General features: G+C 39.3%; 1 protein-coding gene across 1 annotated transcript in view; it reads right to left on the reverse strand.

Moving 5' to 3' along the window:
- Positions 1 to 23884, reverse strand: part of YEATS2 (YEATS domain containing 2) — a 111269-nt gene that overhangs the window by 22009 nt on the left and 65376 nt on the right. Inside the window, exons 11-20 of the mRNA XM_040621523.1 lie at positions 22938 to 23177; positions 21380 to 21538; positions 19851 to 19954; positions 18174 to 18281; positions 17484 to 17666; positions 10049 to 10307; positions 7552 to 7713; positions 5946 to 6145; positions 4998 to 5156; positions 924 to 1100 (exon numbers count right to left, since the gene is read on the reverse strand). Of these exons, the coding sequence (XP_040477457.1) occupies positions 924 to 1100; positions 4998 to 5156; positions 5946 to 6145; positions 7552 to 7713; positions 10049 to 10307; positions 17484 to 17666; positions 18174 to 18281; positions 19851 to 19954; positions 21380 to 21538; positions 22938 to 23177 (1751 nt within the window). The remainder of the gene's footprint in view (positions 1 to 923; positions 1101 to 4997; positions 5157 to 5945; positions 6146 to 7551; positions 7714 to 10048; positions 10308 to 17483; positions 17667 to 18173; positions 18282 to 19850; positions 19955 to 21379; positions 21539 to 22937; positions 23178 to 23884) is intronic.

Genomic DNA, 23884 nt, shown 5'->3' on the forward strand with positions numbered 1-23884 from the left:
AACTCAATACTAAAAAAGACAATAAATAACCCAACTAAGTAATGGGCAGAGGATCTGAAGAGACATTTCTCCCAAGAAGATACAGAAATGAACAATAAGTACATGAAAAGATGCTCAGTATCATCAGCTATCAGGGAAACGCAAAATCGAAACCAAAATGAGAAACCATTTCACACCCACTGGCATAGCTACAACAACAACCAACTGGACAAGAACAAGCATCAGCAAGATGTGAAAAAACCGAAGCCCTCATACTCTGCTGATCGGAGTCTAAAATGGTGCAGCTGTCTGGGAAAACTGTTTGTCAGTTCCTCAACACATGAAAGTTTATGATATGATCCAGGAATTCCTTTTTTATGTATACAGCCAAAAACCCAAAAACACAGGATTATACAAAATCCTGAACACAGATGTTCACAGCAGCATTATTCATTATAATCCAAAGGCAGAAACCATCCAAATATCTGTCAACTAATAAATGCATAAACAAAACGTGGTATGGCCACAAAATTGGATATTGACTATTCAGCTATAAAGAAGTACTGATACATGCTACAATCCAGATGAACCCTGAAAATATTAGAGGCCAGACACAACAAAGATCAGTGGTTGCCTAGTACTGGGGGGCGGGGGTGGGGGGTGGGGTGGAGGAGGGAACAGGTGATGACCGCTATTGGGTATGGAGTTTGCTTTAGGAGTGATTAAACATCCTAAAACAGATAGTGGTGATGACTGCACAACCTTGTGACTGTAATAAAAACCACAGAACTGTACACTTGAAAATGGAGAATTTCATGGCATGTGAACTGTATTTCAGATTTTTAAAAAAGGTAACTATGACCCACTGGTACACCTGCTAAAGATCTTATGCTTTTATTACTTTCATGTTTCATTACGATTTTCTACTGTCACCTTATCCTCACCGGCTGGGCAGGACCATTTGCTGAGAGGGCCACAGCTGGGGAAGTGGCGGTTGTGATAACCCCTCCTGCCACTCTCAGCATTGTGGTTCCAGGCTTTGAGAGTTGCGAGGTGGCTGGCACAGACTTCAATGTGCTATCAGATATTTTCATTAGCGATGCTTGTCCGCCAGGGGCTGCCTGCAGAAACAAAATGGGTTGAAGTAATAATGTTCCCCTGGTTCATAGGCACAATTTATTCCTTACCTACGCAGGGCCCAAGAATTAGAGCATATCCAAGAAAGTCTTGCTAATCAAAAACATAGGAGGTTTTTGTGCACCTTTCCAATAAGCTCTCAACTTTGACTTTTTACGTACAGATGTTCCTTTACCCCTAACGTAGAGCAAGTAAATGAATCCATTTGCAAGTCACCATTTGGCAGCAGTAACTTCAAAGATAACAGGTCGTGTGTTATCAAAATAATTGAGTCCAAAATGCTCTTAAATGCACATGTAATCTTTCAACATGAAAATCTAAATAAGATGGGCCAGACTTAAATGGGTACGTTAAGTGCTCTAGGCTAGTACCGGCTCAGCATTTTACTACCACTCAATAAATTTAGTACCCATTCAACAAATTACAGTCTTAGTGGGTTAAATCAAGGTTTAGCAAACTTATCCTGTAAATGGCATAAGTATTTACAGCAATGCAGGCCATATGGTCTTTGTTTCAACTCCTCAGCTCTATGATTATAGCATGAAATGGGTGTGGCTGTGTGCCAAAAAATTATTTATAAAAATAGGAAGCCTTGGGCATAGTGTGCGGACCGCTGGTCCAAACGATTGCTTAGTGCCCAAATTAATACACCCCACAAGCAGATACCATTCTTCACTCCCCGAGGACTTACTGTGTCAGGAATGGCGGAAAGCACTTTTACATACCTTAGGTCATTCAATCTTTTCATAAACTTTATAGGTAGATTTTAGTCTCATTTTACAGAGGAAGAGATTAAGCTCAGTAATTTTACCCGGGTCACACAGTAACTGGAGGGGCCATGATTAGAATCCAGAAGTAGGAGCCATGGCATAGTTTGCATTGGAGTCTGATGCAAATTAGAACCACAACGAGGTATCACTTCATACAAAAATGGCTAAAAATAAAAGACAGTCCTCCGTGTTGTGGAGGATGTAGGACAACTGGAACTCTCACATTATTTATGGGAGAGTCAAATGGTACAAGCACTTTGCAAACCATTTGTCAGTTTCTTATAAACTTTCTTACACACAGATACTTACCCTAGGACCTAGCTATCCTACCGTATAAAAGAGCGATACAAAAATATTCATAACAGAATGGCTCATAATCAAAACTGGAAATAATCCAAATGTCCACAAACAGAAGAATAAAAGTCATACAACAAAATCCTACTTAAGAATAAAAAAGAATAAACTACCGATACACATATGGATAAATCTCAAAAACACGTTGGAACAACAGAAGCTAGACATGAAAGACTATATACTATATAATTTTACTGACATGAAGTTCAAGAATAGACAGAGATTAGCTCATCTACGGTGACAGAAATAGGAAAATGATGACTGAAAGGGAAATGAGGGTATGTTTTAGAGTGATGGAAATGTTCTGTGTCTTGACTGGGACAGTGCTTGCATGAGTTTATACATTGGTCCACACTCATCGAACAGTACCCTTATGATCTGTGCATTGTTTTCTGTAAATAATACTTACTGAAAAGCAATGGTAATTGTTCTGCTGTGGCAGAACAGGGAGAACGCCACTATCCTGGCTGCAACCATAAGCAGGGAAGAAGAAATAAGCTAAGATTTTAAAGAACTGCCTGAAGAATTCTGGGGCCTCATATCTGTTTAAATACTAACCGCATCTGACCAAAGGGAAATTAGTACTCAAAGAAACCAAACACTACTAATATGAAAAGATTAATGATCAAGAAAAAAAAGAGAAGATGCGTAACTATCATAATCAAGAATGAAAGGGGGGGGCGCCTGGGTGGCTCAGTTGGTTAAGCATCTGACTCTTGATTTCAGCTCAGGTCATGATCTCAGGGTTGTGAGACCAAGCCCCACAGCAGGCCCCATGCTGGGGTGGAGCCTGCTTAAGATTCTCTCTCTCCCTCTGCCCCTCCCCACCAACTCCCAATCCCCACTCAGGCACTCTTGCTCTAAAAAGAAAAAAAAAAAAAGAAAGAAAGAAAAAGAAAAGGGGGCCATCACTAAAGATTTAATAATTAAAAGGATAATAAAGGAAAATTATGAACAATTTTATTCTAGTAAATTCAACCACTTAGATGAAATGGACACACTCATTTAAAGAGACAACTTACCAAACCTCCCTCAAGATAAAACAAATAACCCGAATAGTTCTAGTAAATAAATTGAAACTGTAGTGAAAAATCTTCCCAATCAACAAGCTCCAGGCCATTATGACTTCACTGGTATATTCTAAACAGTTAAGGAAGAAACAATACCAATTCCACATAAAATCTTCACAAAAAAGTAAACAGGAGAGAAAAGTTTCCAACTCGTTTTAGGCCAGCATTACTGGTATCAAAAGCAGACAAGAATTACAAAGAAAACCACTGACCAATAATCCTTACAGAAATTCTAAACAAAATTTTATCAAATGAAACCCAACAATATATTAAAACAGGCTAACTTGTCAAAACCAAGTGGGTTTTCCAGAAGTACAGGGCTGGTTTAATAATTTAAAAAAAAATTATGTTTTTTAAGTAATCTCTGTGCCCAATGTGGGACTCAAACTCATAACCCTGAGATCAAGAGTCACATGCTCCACCAACTGAGCCAGCCGGGGACCCCTTGGCTTAACATTTTAAAAATTAATGTAATTCACCACATTAACAAAAAAAGAAAAACCAAATGATCTTCTCAATAAACAGAGAAAAAACACTGGACAAAAGTCCAATATCCACATTTCATGCTTTGAGAACTAGTGATTTACACACAGAGAAAAGGCACTGTTTTCTGATAAACGGTGTCATACTGCTACATCCTCTATACCTTGTCTGCTTCATTTGGTAAATTTCTGAGATCCGGCAACAGATTCTCCTGCAGGTGATTATGACATCCCTCACCCAGCTAAAAGTCCGTCGTTATTCTTTGGCTCATACTAAAGAATGCGGTAGAAATGTGTACCGAATCCCTACAGCATTTACTTTTTATAGCTGACCCTCGAACAACAGGGGTTTGAGCTACACAGGTCCACTTATATGTGGGTTTTTTTTTAATTGTTATTTTAAGTAGGCTCCATGCCCAATGTGGGGCTTGAACTCACAACCCTGATAATCAAGAGTCACACACTCCACTGACTGAGCCAGTCAGGTGCCCCGATGGGTTCTTTTGTTTTGTTTTTAAATAAATACAGTATAGTTCTGTAAATACTTCTTCTTCCTTATGATTTCTTATTAACATTTTCTTTTCTCTAGCTTACTTCATTGTCAGAATAGAGTATATGATACATACAATGTACGAAATGTGTGTTCATTGTTCATGTTCTTGGTAAGGCTCCTGTCAACGGTAGGCTATTGATAGTGGGGGAAGTCCAGTTATACGTGAAATTTTCCACTGCATGAGAGGCTGGCGCCCCTAACCCCCACACTGTTCAAGGGTCAACTGTACATGGATATGTGGCTGACATCACATACTACACTATTCAGAATCTCCTATATGAAGCTCCTCCAGAGAAATTTTAGAATGAAGTATCAAGAAAATTTTGTTTCTTTCAAGGAAATATTATGTAGGTATTTTTTTTGCCTCTCACAAACAGTGTGAATTTCATAACTGATCATGCTTCCGATTTGCTTTGTCAAAAATTATTAATTATACAGGACATAACTGTTCGCATTATCTAAGAACTCTCTGGCCTTATCTTCTCATTCTACTTATAATTTTCCCAAATCTCAAGATTTTATGCTTATTTTTCTATACTACTTTATTGTTCATTTTCTCATGCAATCTTAATTTCTTTGTGGAAAGAGATAAGCTGTAAACATTTAAATAAATCCCATCATCAGCCTGTATCTGGCATATGTGTGTATTTACCTGGGTAAACAAAGTGGTTTTCTGTCCGGAGATGACTTTTAATGTTTGTTGTCCTTGTGCAGAAGATGTGCTGACTCCTAGTGTTCCTTGGACCACTGACCCAGTAGTCAGCTGTTTTCCAGATGTCTGGGGTGATGGCTGACCAACTAAAAATGTGCCCTAAGTTAGAAACAAATAAAGACCTACTCAGTAATTTGTTAAATTCAAACGACTTGCCCTGACTCTTTAAATCACAAGGTCCCATGTAACAAGCTACAATGCCCCCCCTTCAATTCTGCAACTCAGCCAAAATAACTGAAGAGAAAAGCTCTGCTCGTGGTGTCACTATCAAGAGCTGCCCCCACTTCTGAGACTCGGCACAGCAGTTATGGAGCAGGCTGCTGGAAACTCAAGGACAACCTGGTCCTTAAATCTAAATTATTCAGAGTGGTAACTACCCATCCTTCTTAATACGAACATCTAGACCAAAATTCCACGACCTTCCTTAGGGAGGAGTCAAGACTCTGAAAGCAACGAGGGGAAAGAAGGTAGAAAGTTGTTCCTAACCATGAATCCAATCTCACTCCAAGTACCAAAACTTGATAGTAGCTCTCTGGGTACTCCCTTCTAAAAGAATTTTCAACGGCCTATTAATACTGCTCATTACCTCATCGATTCGGGAGGCAACAGCATAGCAAAAATCCTTCTTTGAGTCTGAAAGCTCTGGGTATACATCCAGATTCTAGGACGGCTTAGCAGAGAGATCTTGGAAACGTTACTTATGTCTTTCTGAATCTCTATGTCCCCTTCTCTCAAAACGAAACAAGCCCCAAATAATACAGATTTACAATGTGGCTGAAACGTTAGTACTGACTCCTGATCCGAGATGTAAAGATAAATCTACTATAATTAAAGGCAGTTGTTAAATAATGAAAGAATTTGAAGGATACCAGTCACAAACGATCAGACCTGAGGAGTCTGCTTCAGGATGTAAGATGTGTAAGTCAGGTGCTGGGAGATCCCTCCAGGGCCGGCAGGGCTCTGGGTCCCTCCTGTTCCTGTTCCTCCTCCTCCTCCACCGCCTCCACCTCCACCACCGCCACCGCCTCCACCGCCACCGCCGCTTCCACCGCCACCGCTGCCGCCCGCAGCTGAGCCGGACTGGAGGTCTGAAAATACAACGGAATGACAGCAACATCATCAGTAGTAGTAAGAGGCTTACTGGAGAACAGACGAGCCCAGAGGGACGTTTCCTTTACAGCAACAGTCCTTCCCTTTCCTATTTTCTCCCCCCTTTTTTATGGTAATATACCTATTCTGTGACAAGAGTAAGGAGAATGTCCTAGAATTAAGGACTGAAACTGATTTCCTTTCAACTGAAGGGCAGCTGACGAGTTCAGCTCTCTGTACAATGAAGAACTTAGCTTTAATAAGAGTCTGATTACTGACATTTTCTAACCAGTTGTTGACTAAAACATGCTCAGAGAAGGGCTTCTAAACATTCTGGCATCTCAGCCAATTTCAGTGACGCTGCTGGAATTTAGTGTAATTTTACAGTACCCTCTTTTCTGTCTCCCTCTGCCCTGGAAAAAACGTGTTTTTCTCATATTTATAATGACTCCAGAGCCCCATCCCCCCCCCTTTTAATTCCATTTTAAAGCCTTTGGACATTCTTTACTTCCCTTTTGGTGACATAATGTATATAAACTAAAACTTAGGTGGCAATCTGGGTGAATTATGGAATCCTTACGTTGCCCTTTTCTTATATATCTCACTTTTGTACACCACTGCTTAAGTAGGAGGGGAAAATGCTACGGTGAGAGAACAGAAATCACCCATTACAGTCAGTAAACAAAATGGTGACTAGCTTACACACTACGTTTGGCAAGGGCGGCTCATTTCTAGTGAACCTAATTGCTATACCAATCATACTTCTGATTCAGAAGGGAAAGAATTCCTTTTACCCTTTTCTTTCCAACACTATCCAGATTGTTTTTCTCTATATGTCAAAGCAAAAGTCTCTAAGTCTAGATAAACCACCTAATTTCCTTGGGGTTTTAAGGCTTATATACTAAGGTTGACCGTGTACTTTATTTCCATCTCCAAACCTGGCAAACTTTAGATGCACAACAGACGGCAGGCAGAGACACCTGAGTCCACTCCTACTCCTATCCTATCCCCTCCAAAATAAATGAACATGGGCTTCCAGCTACTGTCTCCCCAGGTATCCCCAGTTTTTAGATGCCACTGAACTCTTTCATTTATAGTTCACACGGACAGCTTTCTCCCAGCACAGCCTCAGTAGCCATCCCTCTCCAGTGTGATTTGATCCTGACCCCAAACTCTGAGTGGATAAACCCAAAATAATAGTGTCACCTCCTATGACTATGATTACTTAAACCCACTTCTAGTTGAGTTATACGTATGTTTTAAATCCATGTGGGCAAATACTACCGTCATACCGCCACACGGAGCTAGGGAAGCACGTCCTGAAACAGGTAAGAGCTGTCCCTCACATGCGTGAGACGAACATAGCCAGAGACCCAAGAACCAAATGATTTAATGACAGACTGACTAGCATTGTTGGTAGCTCGCAGGATGGCTCCTTGAGGGATCAGCAACAGTTTCCCTTTTCCTGAAGGGTTCTTGCTGTTCGTTGTAAGGTAGAGTTTAGTGCCAGGAGGCAAATTTGCCAAGTTGGCCAAATTAGTGGCTGGTAGCTGCAATGTTGCCATTACTAAAATGGTACAGGGAAAAAAGGAAAAAAAAAAAAAAAAGGAAAAACAGTAAGAAAAATTGGAATTGAGGGCAGTGCTATTGCTGAAATTAAAAACACAGAATAGAATACTTACTAAAAACACTAACAGTAAATTCCACAGTTTGTTTTCGTAGACACATAATACTTAAAAGGCTGATACTCTTAAATATCTTGCTCATTAAAAAACAATTTTTCATATTGGAAGAGCTTGCTATAAATTACAAAGGAGTTTATATTTGTACACCAATAGGACGACCATATGTCCCAGTGTGCCCAGAAGAGTTCCAGTTCACACCTATAAATCACTATAAACAGTGACTCTTTTTACTCTCAAAAGTACTATGGTTTAGACAATCAAAGAAATAATGAACTTATCTATGGATGAATACATATTTCCTTCCGAAATCTGTTTAAAGCCCCTTTAATCAAATTCTAGTCATGAATGAATCTACGGATTTGAAACAAGACTCCTAACCTCTCTCACTTTCTAAGAACTAAAGAAATGCCACAGTCGACAACAGGCATGTATGCTATGAAATGATCATTCACCTTTTTAAAGTCTCACCTATGTCAAAGGGCTTTCACCTATCCCTTAGAATTTACTTCTCAACGCACACGTGACTCTTCAGTGAAAACTTACACATCAAAGTTTCTGCACTTACTCTGAATTCAAATCTCCATGAAACAAAGCCTACAGAACCGTGTGAGTCACCACAGGCAAAGGACTCTGAGAGCCTCCTACAGCCTGCTGCACGAGTCCTCTTCCTATGACCACTTTACTGTGCAAGCCTAGGGAAGCAAGAACCCCGGAAGCTGCCCCAGGACAGCAGGGACTGACATGAAAACTGAGTGCCAGCCCTCTCCACTCCTGCCACGACTCATCCCACCTCACACCCCTGTGCAGCTCAGCAAACCTCTCTGGTCAGTCACCAGCACCCGGAGCCCAGCACCACACTGCTCTGCGTTCCTGACCTGAACCCACCTCTCCTCAGCCCTTCCTCCTCCCCCAGCTCTTTCACCACACCCCCAAGGAATTCCTGCTCTGGTCATTACACCCTCTAGAACCTCAACCTGTTTGAACGTTCTCCCTTTTTGTGGTAATGAAACACTGAGTCCTCTGAAGATACAGGACTTCCCCAGTGGCCCCCTTAAGCTAAAAGCTGTTTTTTGAATCTTACCTCAGTGTCTGAGGGCCAGGACTAAGGGAGAAGTCTTTGTGCTCTCCAATGTGGCTTTCAGACCATGATCACCCCTCATTCCAGAAGAAAAAACCAGCTGGCTCCTGTGAGGCCCATGCTTGGCTCTACCACCTTACCCCTCACTTCTCTGCTTTCATTTACTGAACTCCTTCCCGATCACTTCCCCTCACTTGCTGAAGACTGACTCCTGACTCAGTCTTGCTCTAATGCCAACGATGGTCATCCTCAGTGACAGCACTGTAAGTGACTTGTTTAATTCTCCGGCTTCTCAGGCACTTCATTTTCTAAATTCCAAAGACCACTTCTTCCAACCCATCTGAAGCACTCACTTTTAACGCCACAAATGGACTTTGTCATCTCCAACAATTCCTCACCTCTGAAATCTTTACTCTGGACATCCACTACCTTCTTTTTCTTCTGAATCTATTTTATTTTTTATATAAAGTTGATTTGGTTATTCTTTCAATTTATTGTTTAGTTTTTACATTTTCTTTGTTAATTTTTTATTCAAGTGTAATTAACGTATAGCACGAGTAGCAGGTGTACGATACAACGATTCAGACATCCGCTACCTTCTCTCATTCTAACTCACTGCAACAATTCTTTAACCTCATCAAGACCTTCAGAAATTAGTAAACGCATCTAATGTCTTAGGTATATTTTTTCATGCCCTCACAAAACAACACGGCAAGGCCTCAAACACATGCAAGGTCTTAAACCTATTTGGTAGAGAATGCATTAGTCAAGTATCTCAAAATGCTGAATTTGTCAGCCATCACAAGAGTTTAAGTCTGAATACAACCCGAAATAGAGATAAGGTCACATGAAAATTATCCTTCAGACCAGAGGGCAGTATCAAGAAATACCCTCTATTTGTATTACTCGTGCTAAAACACACACACACACACACACACGCACACGCACACCCCTTAAAGTAAACTACTTACAGACTTCTATGTAAAATGTTACCTGAAAAAGATTAACAGGTTTTTATATACTCGCTAGAGCATCAATCTAATAGGTTTTCTCAGAACGAAATACCAAATAAAATCACTAACAAAGAACAGTCTAGAAAGAGCTGCTGCTGAAAGGGCCCCCAAATAGTTATCAGTTACCTGAACCCTGGGATCCAGTCTTCTGAGGGCCGGCAGCAGCGACCTGAGCCTTGGTTAAGGCTTGCACCGGCTGGGCAACAATGGTTCCTCCACCTCCGCTCACAATTGCTTTGGCAACTCCTTGGGTCACAACTTGCTTTGGACCAACTGCTTTGGCAACAGAAGAGCTGGCCTTGGCCACAAGGATTTGGCCACCACTGATTGCCACAGCCTGTTTCACTGTTGAAGGTAAAGTAGACCCAACTGGCACCCCAACAACCTGTTGAAAACAGAAGAATCCACGAGTGCTTCTTCTCAGTCCTTTCAAGGGCTCTTAGAACAGAAGAGTCACTCTGTTCTAGCAAAGATCAAACCAAAGCCCTAGGTATAACGCATGGAGTCTAACTTAACTGCCTAGGAATGCTACCCAGGATAGATGTGAACAACAGTATTTCTTAATTCTGGATATTATTACAACAAAAGGCTATAGTTTTTGTCTTAACCCCAGCTACTATCTAAACTTATTTTATGTGTTTTTTTTAAATAAAAAACTTAGAAAATACAGAAATACAAAGAAAAAATTCTACTTATCCAGAAATTACCTCTTATTCTTTAGTTTTATCTTTTTTTTTTTTAAGTGAACTCCAGCCCCAAGGTGGGGCTTGAATTCACGACCCCAAGATCAAGAGTTGCATGCTCCACCCAACTGGCACCCCCAGAAATAACCTCTTAATATTTTTAATATGTTTGCTTCCAATTCTTTTTAAGACATTTTAAAACACAGATTAGGATCGCATGTACAGTTTTATAACTTTTAAATTTAGCATCATATTACAAGCATTTCCAATGTTATTATTTTTCAAAGACATTTTTAGATGGCCAAATATATTAGAACAGATATACCATTATCTATGCAAACATTTCACCACTGTGTGGCTACCCAGGTCATTTTAAGCTTCACATTAAGAAAAACTGCAATACTCCTGGGTAGCTCAGTCGGTTAAGTGTCTGCCTTCAGCTCAGGTCACAATCTCAGGCCCCGGGATCAAGCCCCACACAGGGCTCCCTGCTTCTCCCTCTCCCTCTGCCCCTCTTCCCTGTTTGTGCATGCTCTCTCTCAAATAGATAAAAATCTTTAAAAAAAAAAAAAAAACTGCAAAAAACATTCCCATATATGAACTAGAAACTCCACTACATACTTTCAAAGATCCCCTCTTTCAGTGACCACTCCAATATTATCCCCATCTGAAATGCCTATTTCTTCATCTCTGAAACTCCTAACGATTCACATCATTTATTACGTAGTGTAATAAATGAACTACTTCTAACTGATTTTTAAGAAAAGTTATCTTTTTCTATATACTTCTAAATTTTCCTTTCCTTAAAGGCAAACATTTGGTTAAAAAAGAAGTCTAGGGGCGCCTGGGTGGCTCAGACGGTTAAGCGGCCGACCCTTGATTTTGGCTGGGGTCACGATCTCAGGGTCATGGGTGCAGGCTGCGTGGGGCTCTGCGCTCAGCTGCAAGTCTGCTTCTCTCCCTCTGCTCCTCCCCCACCAGGTGCACGCATGCACTCTCTCTCTAAAATAAATCAACAAATCTTTAAAAAAAACGGGCGTGAGGGAGGCACCTGGGTGGCTCAGTCGGTTAAGTATCTGCCTTCAGCTCAGATCATGATCCCACGGTCCTGGGATTGAGTCCCACATCAGGTTCCCCGCTCAGCAGGGAGTCTGCTTCTCCCTCTGACCCTCTTTGCCCTCTGGTGCTCTCGCTTTCTTTCACTCTCTCAAATAAATACAATTTTTATTTTAAAAAAATATTTAAAAAGAAATACCCCAATATCCAAATTACTCAAGTTGGAAATATCTGGTTCTGAAGATATTATAAAGTGAACTCTTTCAAGTAAGAAAATACTATAGAACTCTTTTAAAAGTCAATAGTAGGATGTTAAATTAGAAGAAACAAATTAATTAACGGCAAATTGGGGCAGTGTTTCCCACTTCTCAAGTTATTTCATAAAATAGAAACTCTCACTAGAAACTAGATGAAAAGACTTTTATAAGATTAAAAGAACACCAAAAGATCTACCTTCTAAAAGTGAAAATGATAAAGTATCAGCACTTTTCACCCATCAGACTGAAGACAAAAATTTAAAAGTCTGATAACACCAAGAAGTGGCTGGAAGGTATGGGGAAACAGGAACATTTGTTCACTGCTAAAGAAAATTAAATTTGTATAGCCACTCCAGAGAGGTAATGGCGTACCTACTAAAATTGAAAATTCACATATCACATGTTATAACAATTCCTCTTTTAGAAACCTATCCTAGAGAAATCTGAGACATGTGCTCAAGGGAACATATACAGAATGTCCAAGGTTGCACTATTTATAATTACAAAAAACTGTCTACAAACTTAATGCCTATAACATGTAACAACATGCTTACTGTCTACAGGTAGAGGAATGGATAAACAACGGTACGAGACAGTGGAATAGCACACATCTGTAAAAAATGAATGAACCAGAACTACATACATCAGCAACAACAAAACAAATACTGAAAGGGGAGCTGCAAAAAAATATGAGTATAAATATCTTTTATGTAAATCTTCAAAACACACAACATTACATGTTGTTTATGGCTACGGATTTATGCAATAAAAGTATGACCTGGAAAGCTACACATCCAAATTCATAATAGTGTTGCTTTCGGGAAGAACAAAGTGGACTTCAACTCTGTCATGTTTTTCTTTGGGGAAAATACGAGATGAAATAAATAGGAACATGTTAATTTGGGTGGAGAATATATGGGCATGGATTATATTATTCTCTGTATTTTACTTTAGAATCTCTCTAAATTAAAAATGATAAGATTAATAAATAATAATAGGATTACCTAAGAAGAAGAACAAAATGATAAACCATATGCAACTGATAAATGGAACTTTTAAGTTAAATAATTACTAAATCATACACGGTTTCTTTTCAAAGAATGTAAATACGGTAAAACACACTTGCCGTGTGCTTGGGCACTACGGCTGATATAAAGAAAATAGTCCCCTAACCAACGGTTATAAACCACAGTGTAACACACAAGACAGAGTGCAGCATTTTATAAGCAGTCAGACTTGGTTTCCCAGTTTTGTTCCACTAGTTAGTACCTGGATAAGTTATCTAATGTTTCTGAGCTTTAGACTTAGACACCTCATCTACAAAATACGGATACTATTTATCTCATAAGACAGGATGTACACAGTAAATGACAGTTGCTGCTACCCACGACACTTGTTATTATTAACCAAATAATAGTCATCTATGAGGCCACACGGAGACTCAAAGGATGGAACGCGCCAAATGGATCCATGGCCGGCTAGGGCATAGGACCTTCATGTAAATCCTACATTCATTTAGTCAAAGAGAAATTAAAGTCTGTAACATCTGGTATCTGCTTTAAAATACCCTAGGAAGAGAAATAAGATTAGCAAAAGCTGATAATCATTGAAACTGTGTAATGGGCATAAAGGATTCATTATAATAGCCTCTTCACTTTTATGTAAGTTTAAGGAAGAAGGGAAAGAAAGAAGAAAAAAAGAACCAATGGGAGAAAAAGCAAGTTAACTTAGAATGGAAAAGAAATCCTCCCACCTCCTGGCTTGGTTAAAACAATCCCTTCAGATGATCCAAATCTCTATTTTGACTGTATGAGCCTTATTCTGCAGGCGACATGGAGTGCTGCCGTGGCCACAGAGCTGGGCACAGTCACCCACCTCCACAGATGTGGAGGTAGAGAAACTCTCATTATTAATCAAGAACTTTGCCCTGCATCAGGCTCCCTGCTGGCTGTGGAGCCTACTTAAGATTCTCTCTCTCCCTGTCCCTCTGTCCCTCCCCAACCCCCTGCTCTCTCTCTCTCCCTCTCGTAAAACAAATAAACAAAAAACTTTTCTATGTGTTTATGGAAAAAAGGTTTCTTAATGTAGAAAAACATTTTTTGGGTAATGGCAGAAAGTGCCAGTTGAACCCTGATATGCATTCTTGTTTTCTCTCTCATGGTAACAGAGCCCCCAGTTTCCAGCTAGGGACATGGCCACATAGAACATTTGCCAGCCTAGTGTCAGCGGTCATCTCACTTCCGGCTAAAAGGATAGGAAGAGAAGTGATGAGTGCAACTTTTGGGTTATGCCTCCCCACAACCCCTTTTTTCTTCCTGCTGGCCAGAAATGTGAACATGGTGGCATGAGATGAAATGGCTATCATAGCCCACAAGCTGAGAACCAAATTTTGAGAATGGCAGAGCAAAAGGTAAGAGTCTAGATTCTTGATGACTGTGGAGCCAACATACAAGAACTGCCTACTGGTCTTTTATATGTGAGAAAAAACCTTATTTAAGCTTTTTGGGTTTTGGATTTCTCTATTATGGTAGTCAAACTTTTTTCCTAAGACAACAGTCTTCACATTTCCTAAATATATCAAACTTAATAATTCACTGCATAAACTAAATTATACAATTTATTTTCATGTTCCTAAGCCAACAAAGAAAGCAAAAAATCTTAAAGGAAAATACATACAGATTGGACCTATTTTCTTTTCTGAAATTTCATGCACCTTAACTTGCTTTTTCCACCTTGTACCAGCCTCTATCCTCACTCCACTGCTTCAAAATCTCCAGAATATGACATACTTAATCTCTCCGAAAGCTAAATAAGGTGTGGTAACCCAAGTTGGCCACAGGAGGGCAGTTTTTATTAGCAAAGCTTATCCAGTAGAGCATACCACTCATAAGATTAACCCCCGCCTCCTCTGTTTGAAAAAAGGGAGAATGAGGAAGTCTGGCATTCTCCTGGGGAAAATCCTACGCACAGCTGTCTATGGACATCATAAGGAAGACTCTTAAGTAGGACACTACAACCCCAAATTAGTTTTTCTTTTTTTAACAAGACATTTTAGCCTAGAACCTGAACTCTTCCTATTCCATAGCACTTCTCTCTGCGTTCCTAATTTCCTTCTAGTTTCACAAAACAGACACCCTTTGTTCTCTATTGGTATAAATACTTCCCTTTGACTCACGCTTTGATTCAATGTTTTTGTTTGTGCCCTGTACAGACTTCTGCAAGTCAGAATTTACTTTAACAACCAGAAAGTGAGGATTCTATGTATGTAATTTTCCCTCCACACACTGAAAAATATAGCCAATTACAATTTAGTATTCCAATGAGAAGAATGATCATGGTACCCTGAATATTTACACAGGACTTGTCCTTAGCTGTGTAACATTAGCTGCTATCATTTATTGAGTACTTGCTCTGTGCTAAGTCCTTTCCATCCAATGATTTCTAATTCTCCAACAGCACTGAAAGACAGGGTATTATTCCCTTTTACTAGATGGAAAAACACAAGGTTCAGAAAGACAAACCCGCCCAGGTCACACAAGTAATGAGTGGCTGAGATCTGTAACAAGCTCTCATTCCAAAGCTCACACTCTTTTTACTATGCCACACTGCTTCCTTCCCCCCTGAATCCACTAAGTGCTCAGAGGTCCCATTTTATGGCAAAAGCAGCACCCCTTCTTTACTTTCATGAAAAAAGATAAGCCAAAGTTGAATGGAAGGTAAAACAGTATCGTTTTGTTCACCCTTCTGTTTTCTGGCAGAGTTTCTAGGAATGCACTTCGGCGGTAACCAGGGACTGTCTGTACTGGCAGACAGCTCCTTATCTGGAGTTCAAAGCATGTACTAAATTTCCTGGATAAACAGGAAATGTCTTTTCTCATGCTCTTCTGCTTCTGTACATTTCTTTCACACTCTTCTGAGGCTTTTTTCAGGTGCCCTTAATAAAGTTTAAGGGCATTCTAGCACAAAACCATCCACTTTTTCTTAGTCCTACAATGCCATGAGGTAGGTAGCAATGTGACAAGAAAGCCAATATGGTTGTTCAGCATTACAGAGGAGTGGATTTGCAAAATGCGAAGTGTAAAAAAGGGACCTGCATTTTGTCCAGAGCTTCTGGGCATAAACAGCAATGCTATATTGACTCAAAAACCCAAATCAGCGATTCCATGTATCTTTGGTGAAGCAAAATAGACTCTAAAGAATTATGATGTGTCTGAGTAGGAAGTCCAGATAACATTAACTGATTTATGGAAGGACTTTGACAAAGGCTTACTCCTAAGGCCAAAACAATAATGAGAGCATGTGGAAGCAGTTGGGGGTACCTGTCTTAGTGATTCGGGCTAAGGAAGCCCCAAAGTCAAATTTGATGCTGTAGCTTAAGTGGTTTCTAAATTTGCCAAATCAGAGGAGTCGGCAGGAGAGCTTGATAAAAATCCAGTTCCCAGGGAGCTCGAGAAGGTTCTGATTCAGAAAGTTTGAGATGGGGGTCTCGGTATCTATATATTTTTAATCATCAGATGAGTCATGACCAGGTTAAGTTTGGGAAAGTGATTAATGGACTCTTACAGACTTGAGAACTGTAACATATGAATTTTTGTCACAATCCATGTGCAGCTGTCTAGCCTAAACCAAAATATCTAAAACCATTTTTCTATTTTAAAGTACTCCTCTCAGAGCAATTCATCTATCTCTAGATACGCTGGCTTTCAAGTTGAAAAACAAACACTTCACATAATATTCTTGATAGCTTTAGAATATATCTGCCCCCCGAATGAGATAATTTAACTCTGCAGGTTCTAAAAGTATGCTTAGGCTCCAGACAATGGCTCACAAATTTTAACTAGCTCTGTAGAGTCAGCAGACCTGGGTTCAAATCCTGTGTCACTCATTAGCTAAATGCTCTCAAGGAAGTTGCCTGACCTCGGAGGACAGTTTCCTCATTTGTAAAATGGGGTTGAGAGTATCCACCATGCAAGGCTGGATACATGAGGATTACAGATAGCGTGTAAATGAAAACAGAACACAGACACACGCACTCATAAGCACAACCGATGCAGGAAAATATGGACCTATATGTCATTTTACAGTTTTCTTGATATATTAAGCTCCCCACACTTTCAAATTATAAAGCAAATAAATTCTCTGAAGAGTCAAGAATCAGTAAACAGATGACACAGCCTGGACATCAGAGATGTAAACTACAGCACTCACCTACCAGAAATAAATAAAACAGCAGACCTTGGTCCTGTCAGCTACCCATTTTACACTTGAATCAACTGGAAGCTGTGTCCGTGAAGTCTATCATCTTCACTGCCAGAGATAACATAGCGTCCCTCTGCCTGTTCGACTGTTCCTGGGCCCTCTGTAACACAGGCCCTGCTCTTGTCAATGATTACTGCAAGAGCAGATGGGTTTAACACTGACTAACTTGCTTTCCAACACGGCTTCCATCTACAGGATTTTCTGGGATCAGCAACCTGTCATGTGAATTCTGTCAGCACCTGCCTGTTACTTAGGTAAATAACGTTCACTGACATACTGACCTCCCCAACCCTACCCAACACAAACCTTGGAGGGCTGAATCTTTGGTGACTGGGAAGTCCCTTCTCCAGCAGTTAGGACCTGTTTTTGAGGGGACACAGCTATCATGTGACCCCCTTTCACAGTCACGTACTGAGGGAGAGGTGACTGGCTCGCAGCTCCTGTTGCAGGCACGTGAGAGGCTTCACCAGGTTCCTGTTTGATGATTACCTGGCAACAAACATGATAACGATGCTGAATAATCATCCCGTGAAAAAAGCCACTAATATCTGAATCTATTCTGCTTGCAGGAATTAATGAATTAATGAAGCTTGGTCTATAAAAAATGACTCCACCAGAAGGGTAGAAATACTGCTTAAATACAGCCCATATCAGCTATCAAAGGGACCAAAAGTAGGATCTGGATTTGATCCTGTGTTTCTGCAAACTCGACCTAGTCCATTTGTTTTAGATTTTGGTGGCATATGGCAGCAGAAAGAAACACACATATAGTTTGTGCTCTCAGGAGTTACCATCTTGCTGGCTACCAACAGCTGCCCTGTGGACACCACTAAATAAATGGAAGCATGTTGCAGACATAGGATCTGGTCTTAGAATTAAGACATACTAAAAAGTTACATGTTATGGGGTAATGTCAATCGACTCCAACATGCCACAGAAACAATTAGGTAACAAACCCATATTGACCTGTGGGATAATGCCCTAATAAATACTCACTTTTGTGAAAGCTCCAAGTCCTCCAGTTATAGGTTTGGGACTTTGAACCTTAGGGTGACTCCCAATAGGACAAAGAGGTGGCATAGATGCAAACAAAGAGTCCTCTTGCTGCGTATGCAAAAATATACAGTGTACAATTTGGATAAAATAACTGACATCAGATATTCTAAGCCCTTATATTTAATATAAACCTGTGATATCCTCTAGCAACATAACTGAAAAACAAAAGAAAACTGAAAGCTCAAAACTTTGCAGTCTTCCAACCCCCCTCACTAGCATCTTAATACTGTTTTAGAAACCAAATGCACGGAAAGGCTATACCCTGGCAAGAACCTACTCATCTGTGCCCCGGTGTATGCTGGAAAGACTATTACACACCTCTAACATTTGGCTGACTCACTGGTTTGCACGTCTAGTCCCCTGCCTGTTGATAAGCCACTAAAGGCCTGGCTCTGTATTTTACTTATTTTCTATCCCTAGAGCCTAGGCACTAAATAAATAAATGAAACAGCTAGAGTGTTTCAGTATATACACCCTTTCAATAGTATTCACACAACTTGATTTGTTATCTTTACTCCAAATAAATACCCAACACACAGGGAAGTTTTTCAATAAGGATTTAAAGAACAAAACAACAAAAAGAACTTAAAACAATAAATGCAAAACCAACAAAGGTCAACATTCAAAATTACTGACATTTGTCTCTAATTCTCAAATACAAAATGTAAATCTCAGAGCCAATTTGCCATAAAATAGGGACAAGCAACAAAGTTAATACTGCTTAATCACATAACGAAAAGATCAACAAACACTAAAAACGGACTAGAGAATTAAGACCTTCAAGGCAATTATTACAATTTAGGCATTCATATAACATGGTGCTCACAGGCAGCACTGAACTCAGAGAAAAACCTCACCCTGGACCAGAAAGCTATTCAATATCATCACTGTTAAGTACCTATATGTAAGAAATGCATTAGCACTCGTCATGTAGGAGATGATTTCTGAATTCTCAGTTCTCACACACGGGTTTATACCTCAAAGGCTCTAGGCAGCCATGACAATGACAAGTAACTAACTAACTAACCAAAACAGCAGGGGCTGTCACTGCCGATCAGTGAGCAGATACCTAGCACTCTTAGCTGTAACAAGTCAGATCATATTTGAAGTTCTAATTTTAAAGGTTTTCTTACCCTGAAGGAAAAAAAAAAAAAAAGAAAAATTGTGGAAAGAATTATTTTCAAGTAACTACATGGCTGACATAGAGGAAAAAAAAAAAAATATATATATATATATAAATAAATAATAAATAAATATTTACTCATTATTAGGGCAACTATAGGAAGAAAAGTATGCTGCCAGATGAATATTTTTATAAGGAAAAATTTGTAACAAAGCTGACCACCCCCCGCTTCTAAAAATAGCTGCCTTCTCATCATAGTAAGTTTTCAAATAGATACCGACTGTCCAACTAAGGAAGCGTTGAGAAACATCTTCCACACCAGGAAAAGATCAAGAGTAAGGTAGAGGAGTCTGGAGTAGATGATCTTCAAGACACTTTTTAGCTTGAAGATTCTACTTAATGAAATTTGCATTATCAACTGACAAATTCTTGCTGGGCTTGAACTTAGTGTCTTCACAAACTAGGAAAGTGCAACAATGCAGTAAGAGTGTTACCTTGACAGTAGACGTTACAAAACTACTTCCATGAATTTTAGGAATAGGGGAACCTGTTCCTTGGGAGGCCTGGGAGGCAGTAGGGAGCTTGTTTGTAGGACTTCCTGATAAGAAAGGCAGATTTTAAAATAAAGTATAAACAAAGTAAAATTTGCAAAATGGAACTTTTCCACCACGCTTCCCCTTTCCCTCACTATTTTTCATTTTTAAGTGTTGAAACTTACAATCATGAAATTATTATAGAAAAAATACTTAAGGATTCCTCCTACGAAGCTGACTACCTCACTAACCTAAAAATAGACAAGAAGCTAGTAAGGACATGCAGAAGAATAAGTACGTAGACATCACACACTCTGCTACCTGTATACAGACAGATACCAGAACTAAGGGTACTGGTTATGTAATGACGTACCACATGTATGAATCTAAGTGAACGCTAACTCCCTCAAAGTAGTTTCACCAGGAGGTTATACCTATTCCAAAGTGCTGCTGACATTAAGCAATTTTTACTCCATGTGTATAACTGCCTTTAGGGTCTGATAAAAAATAAGTTCCACCACCTATAGTCAAAACTAAGTCAAGACCAAAAATGGTATTTGATTACCTGCTCCATTTACCAAACTTGCCTGCAAAGACTAATTCCTAAAACTAACCATCCTCAAAGGAAACCTATTTGACATCCATAAATGCATTCAAAAGGTTACTAAGTAATTTCTGAAAGCAGAATTTTTAAAAGGAGTTCCACAATTATAATCACTGTTGAAGGACCTAACTTCCAAAAAGCTACTTGGAAAAATCCAGCATACATTCATGTGTTAAAATTAATTATGTTAAAAAAAAAAATCAGTCTTAGTATCTTATAGTCATTTCTCTTTTCACTATTTCTCTTAATTAGAAGTGAGAGCTACAGAAAAGTTTACACTTAGATGTGTTCACATAGTTTAAATGAAATAAATACATAAAATAATTTAGTGAAAATACTTGGAAAAACCTTTTAAAAGCACTCTGTAGTTACAGGAAATTATGATGACAAACGTAATAAATCCTGTTATTCTTCCTATCAAGACCCTTTTTTTAACTGCAGAGTTCAATTTCTCTTCCACACACAAAAAATTTACTTTATTCACAGAAAAGCAAAGATCATTTTTTTTATTTGACTGGTGAGAAACATATGTGGGCCACAAAGGTATTCTTGTTCTGAAGCTTAATTTGGAAAATAACCACCTTGCTTGCAGGCCCAAAAAGAATGTCTTCCAAATGAAAACAAAATCAACTTTTTTTTTTTAAGAAAACTAATTATGGCTCACTTTTAATCTTTAGAAATTAAAAAGAAAACATAAGTAAATTCCTAAAAAATAGAACTTTTACATAAGGACATCTTCTCTCAGAGAAACAGCACTGGATTTACTGTTTAGAGCTCCTCCTCTTGTTTAGAGATGAAGATTATATGGCTATGAAGTCACACTAGGATTTCATCTTTACAAAAGATCAAACCTTTTGGATCGCACAAATATTGATCAAATGCATACCTGTAGTGGGAGTGGTGGCTCCAATGACCTGCCCTGGCTTATCCAGGATAACATAAGGATTATTAATGACGGAGCTGGCAGGGCCTTGCTTCACATGGACAGGAGTGGAAGTTGGGGTTCGAGGCAGTGGTGATGGACTTGGAGTTGATATGGGGGAACCTTTATTAATAAAAAAGAGAAACAAAGTAAACAAAAGACATATACTCAACCCATCTAAGAAAATGCTGATGGTACTGGAGGACAAAGATGACAAATGGGGAAAAGAGAATGGGGCTCTATGTTCTGGGTCTGGAGCAACAGCAGCGGTGTAGCTGAGGCGGGGCCTGGTGTGCTTCCCTCGCTGCATCCTTATCTCAGCATCAGCAGCGAGCTCTTGAGGAACAGATTCTGAGGTGCTAGCCCAGACCTACTAAATATAAATCTGTACTTTAACAAGATCCCCCCCACACACACCCATCCCGTAAGTGCACTGAAGTTAAAAAAGCAGAGCTTTACATAACAGCGTGGAACTCCTGAATCCCTAAATCAAACCCTTCACAACTTGGGCAAATTGTTGTAATAATGGTTGAACTCAAAGACACTAAAATTACAGGAAATCAGTAAGTGCACAGATAGACTTAAAAACCAGGAGTCCTGATTTACAATTAATTTCCTTTTGGAAAACATGAAATTCACCCACCCAAAACAAAAGTCTGTCAATACTAAGTCACAGCTACAATCCAGAGGTTCCTGTTCCCACAGAACACTCTCGAAGATTACCCATGTATCATTCAACATCCTCAAAGGTTTTTTATCGATCAAATTTGTCATCCATGAATTTCTCTAAACTTCCAACCAATCTGTAATGTTCAGCCTATTCACCTATGAATCAGCAAGTTCCACGATGCTTCTAACTGGGAGGTAAAATTACATGTTCCTCACCTTCCATCCATTTCAAAGACTTGGATCATATTTCTGCTTAGTTGTCTAGTTTTAGCACTGAAGACTCCTTTTCTCCCCCCCTTCATACATAGAGGCCTCCCACTGCCTAGATATTTCTACTGACTCTCTTTCAAGTCTTTTCTGAAGTGGTGCAACCTACACCATAAAGTATATTCCTACCAGAAGTCTACCTAACATGAATGTGAAACTGTCATGACACAGTAGACAATTCAATCCCAGTGAAAATGAAGGCTCAGAACTACCTACTGTTAACAGAATGAGTAATTTTCTAGCGTGGTCAGTATGAAAGACGTTCAATCCCAAACCAATTCTCACCTTTCAAGCTTTAACTCCACACCAAAAGGCCTCCAAGTTTACGTTATTACTAGCCACTCTGGTTGCCATACAGAAGTCAAAAACTGAATTCCTACCTTAGGTTCAACCATACATCCCAGCAAACATTTTACCCGCATCACTTCTTGGAGATAAAAACTTGACTGCTTTGAATTTCATTTCTTTTCTTATTCAAAAACTGTCTGCATATGAAATGACTTCTGGTTTTGCTTTGTTGACAGCTTTGCTAATCAACAGTCATTACTTGTTTAACAAAAATACTTAGGAACTTAAAACTGTATACCTGAAACAATCTTGCAGCTCATGGTGATGGGTTGGAAGGATTTTCCAGGTGACTCAGGATTAGGAACCTGACTTTGCGGCACAATTTTGCAGCTTGATGCTATTGGCTGAAAAGCTGAATTGCCATGAGAACAAAAGGTAACTTTCTGGGATGTTGTCATTTTGGTGGGTGTTCGTTCCAATGAAGATGGCAAAGAATAAAATGTAGTGTGTCTCTCAGCTTCAGTGTTGGTTGGGAAGCCTATTTGAAATGAAAAGGGTAAATGATAAGTCATGAATCACCTAGAAATAATAAAACCTTTCCAACATGGGGAAAGAATGAAACAATAAAAATCCCTTATCATTTCAACAACCATTTAAACCACTTCCCAGTAAAACACATACAATTGACAGTATTTATAAGCCCTTTATACATAATTGGGTGAAATGTAAATAATCATGTTTAGAATCATTTTATTAAAATGCTTCTTTCAAAAAATTAGAAAATATATTAACTATAAAGCATGTACAATATAAAGAGTACACAAGTGTATTATGTTCTGAATTGAAAAACTGTTTAAATCAGAAAGGAAGAAAAACTCAAAGCATTCACTTAATCTAATAATGTCCTATTTTATTAAATGCCCATGAAGAAGATACAACAGCAATTTAAAGCGGAATAAAATTGAGATTTATAAAAGGACTAAAATATTAACATCACATAAAAATGTAGGCTTAGAGGGACACCTGGGTGGCTCAATTGGTTAAGTGTCCGGACTGCTGACTTCGGTTCAGGTCATGATCTCAGGGTTGTGTAAGACAGCCTCACACTGGGCTCTACACTGAACATGGAACCTGCTTGAGATTCTCTCTCTCTTCCCCTCTGCCCCTCCCTCCGCTCTCTCTCAAAACATAAATAAATAAATAAAAATAAAAAGGTAGGTTTAGAGATTAAATTGATGCCATTTA

Source organism: Ursus maritimus, unplaced genomic scaffold, assembly GCF_017311325.1.
Source record: "Ursus maritimus isolate PB19 unplaced genomic scaffold, ASM1731132v1 scaffold_4, whole genome shotgun sequence".
NCBI lineage: Eukaryota > Metazoa > Chordata > Mammalia > Carnivora > Ursidae > Ursus > Ursus maritimus.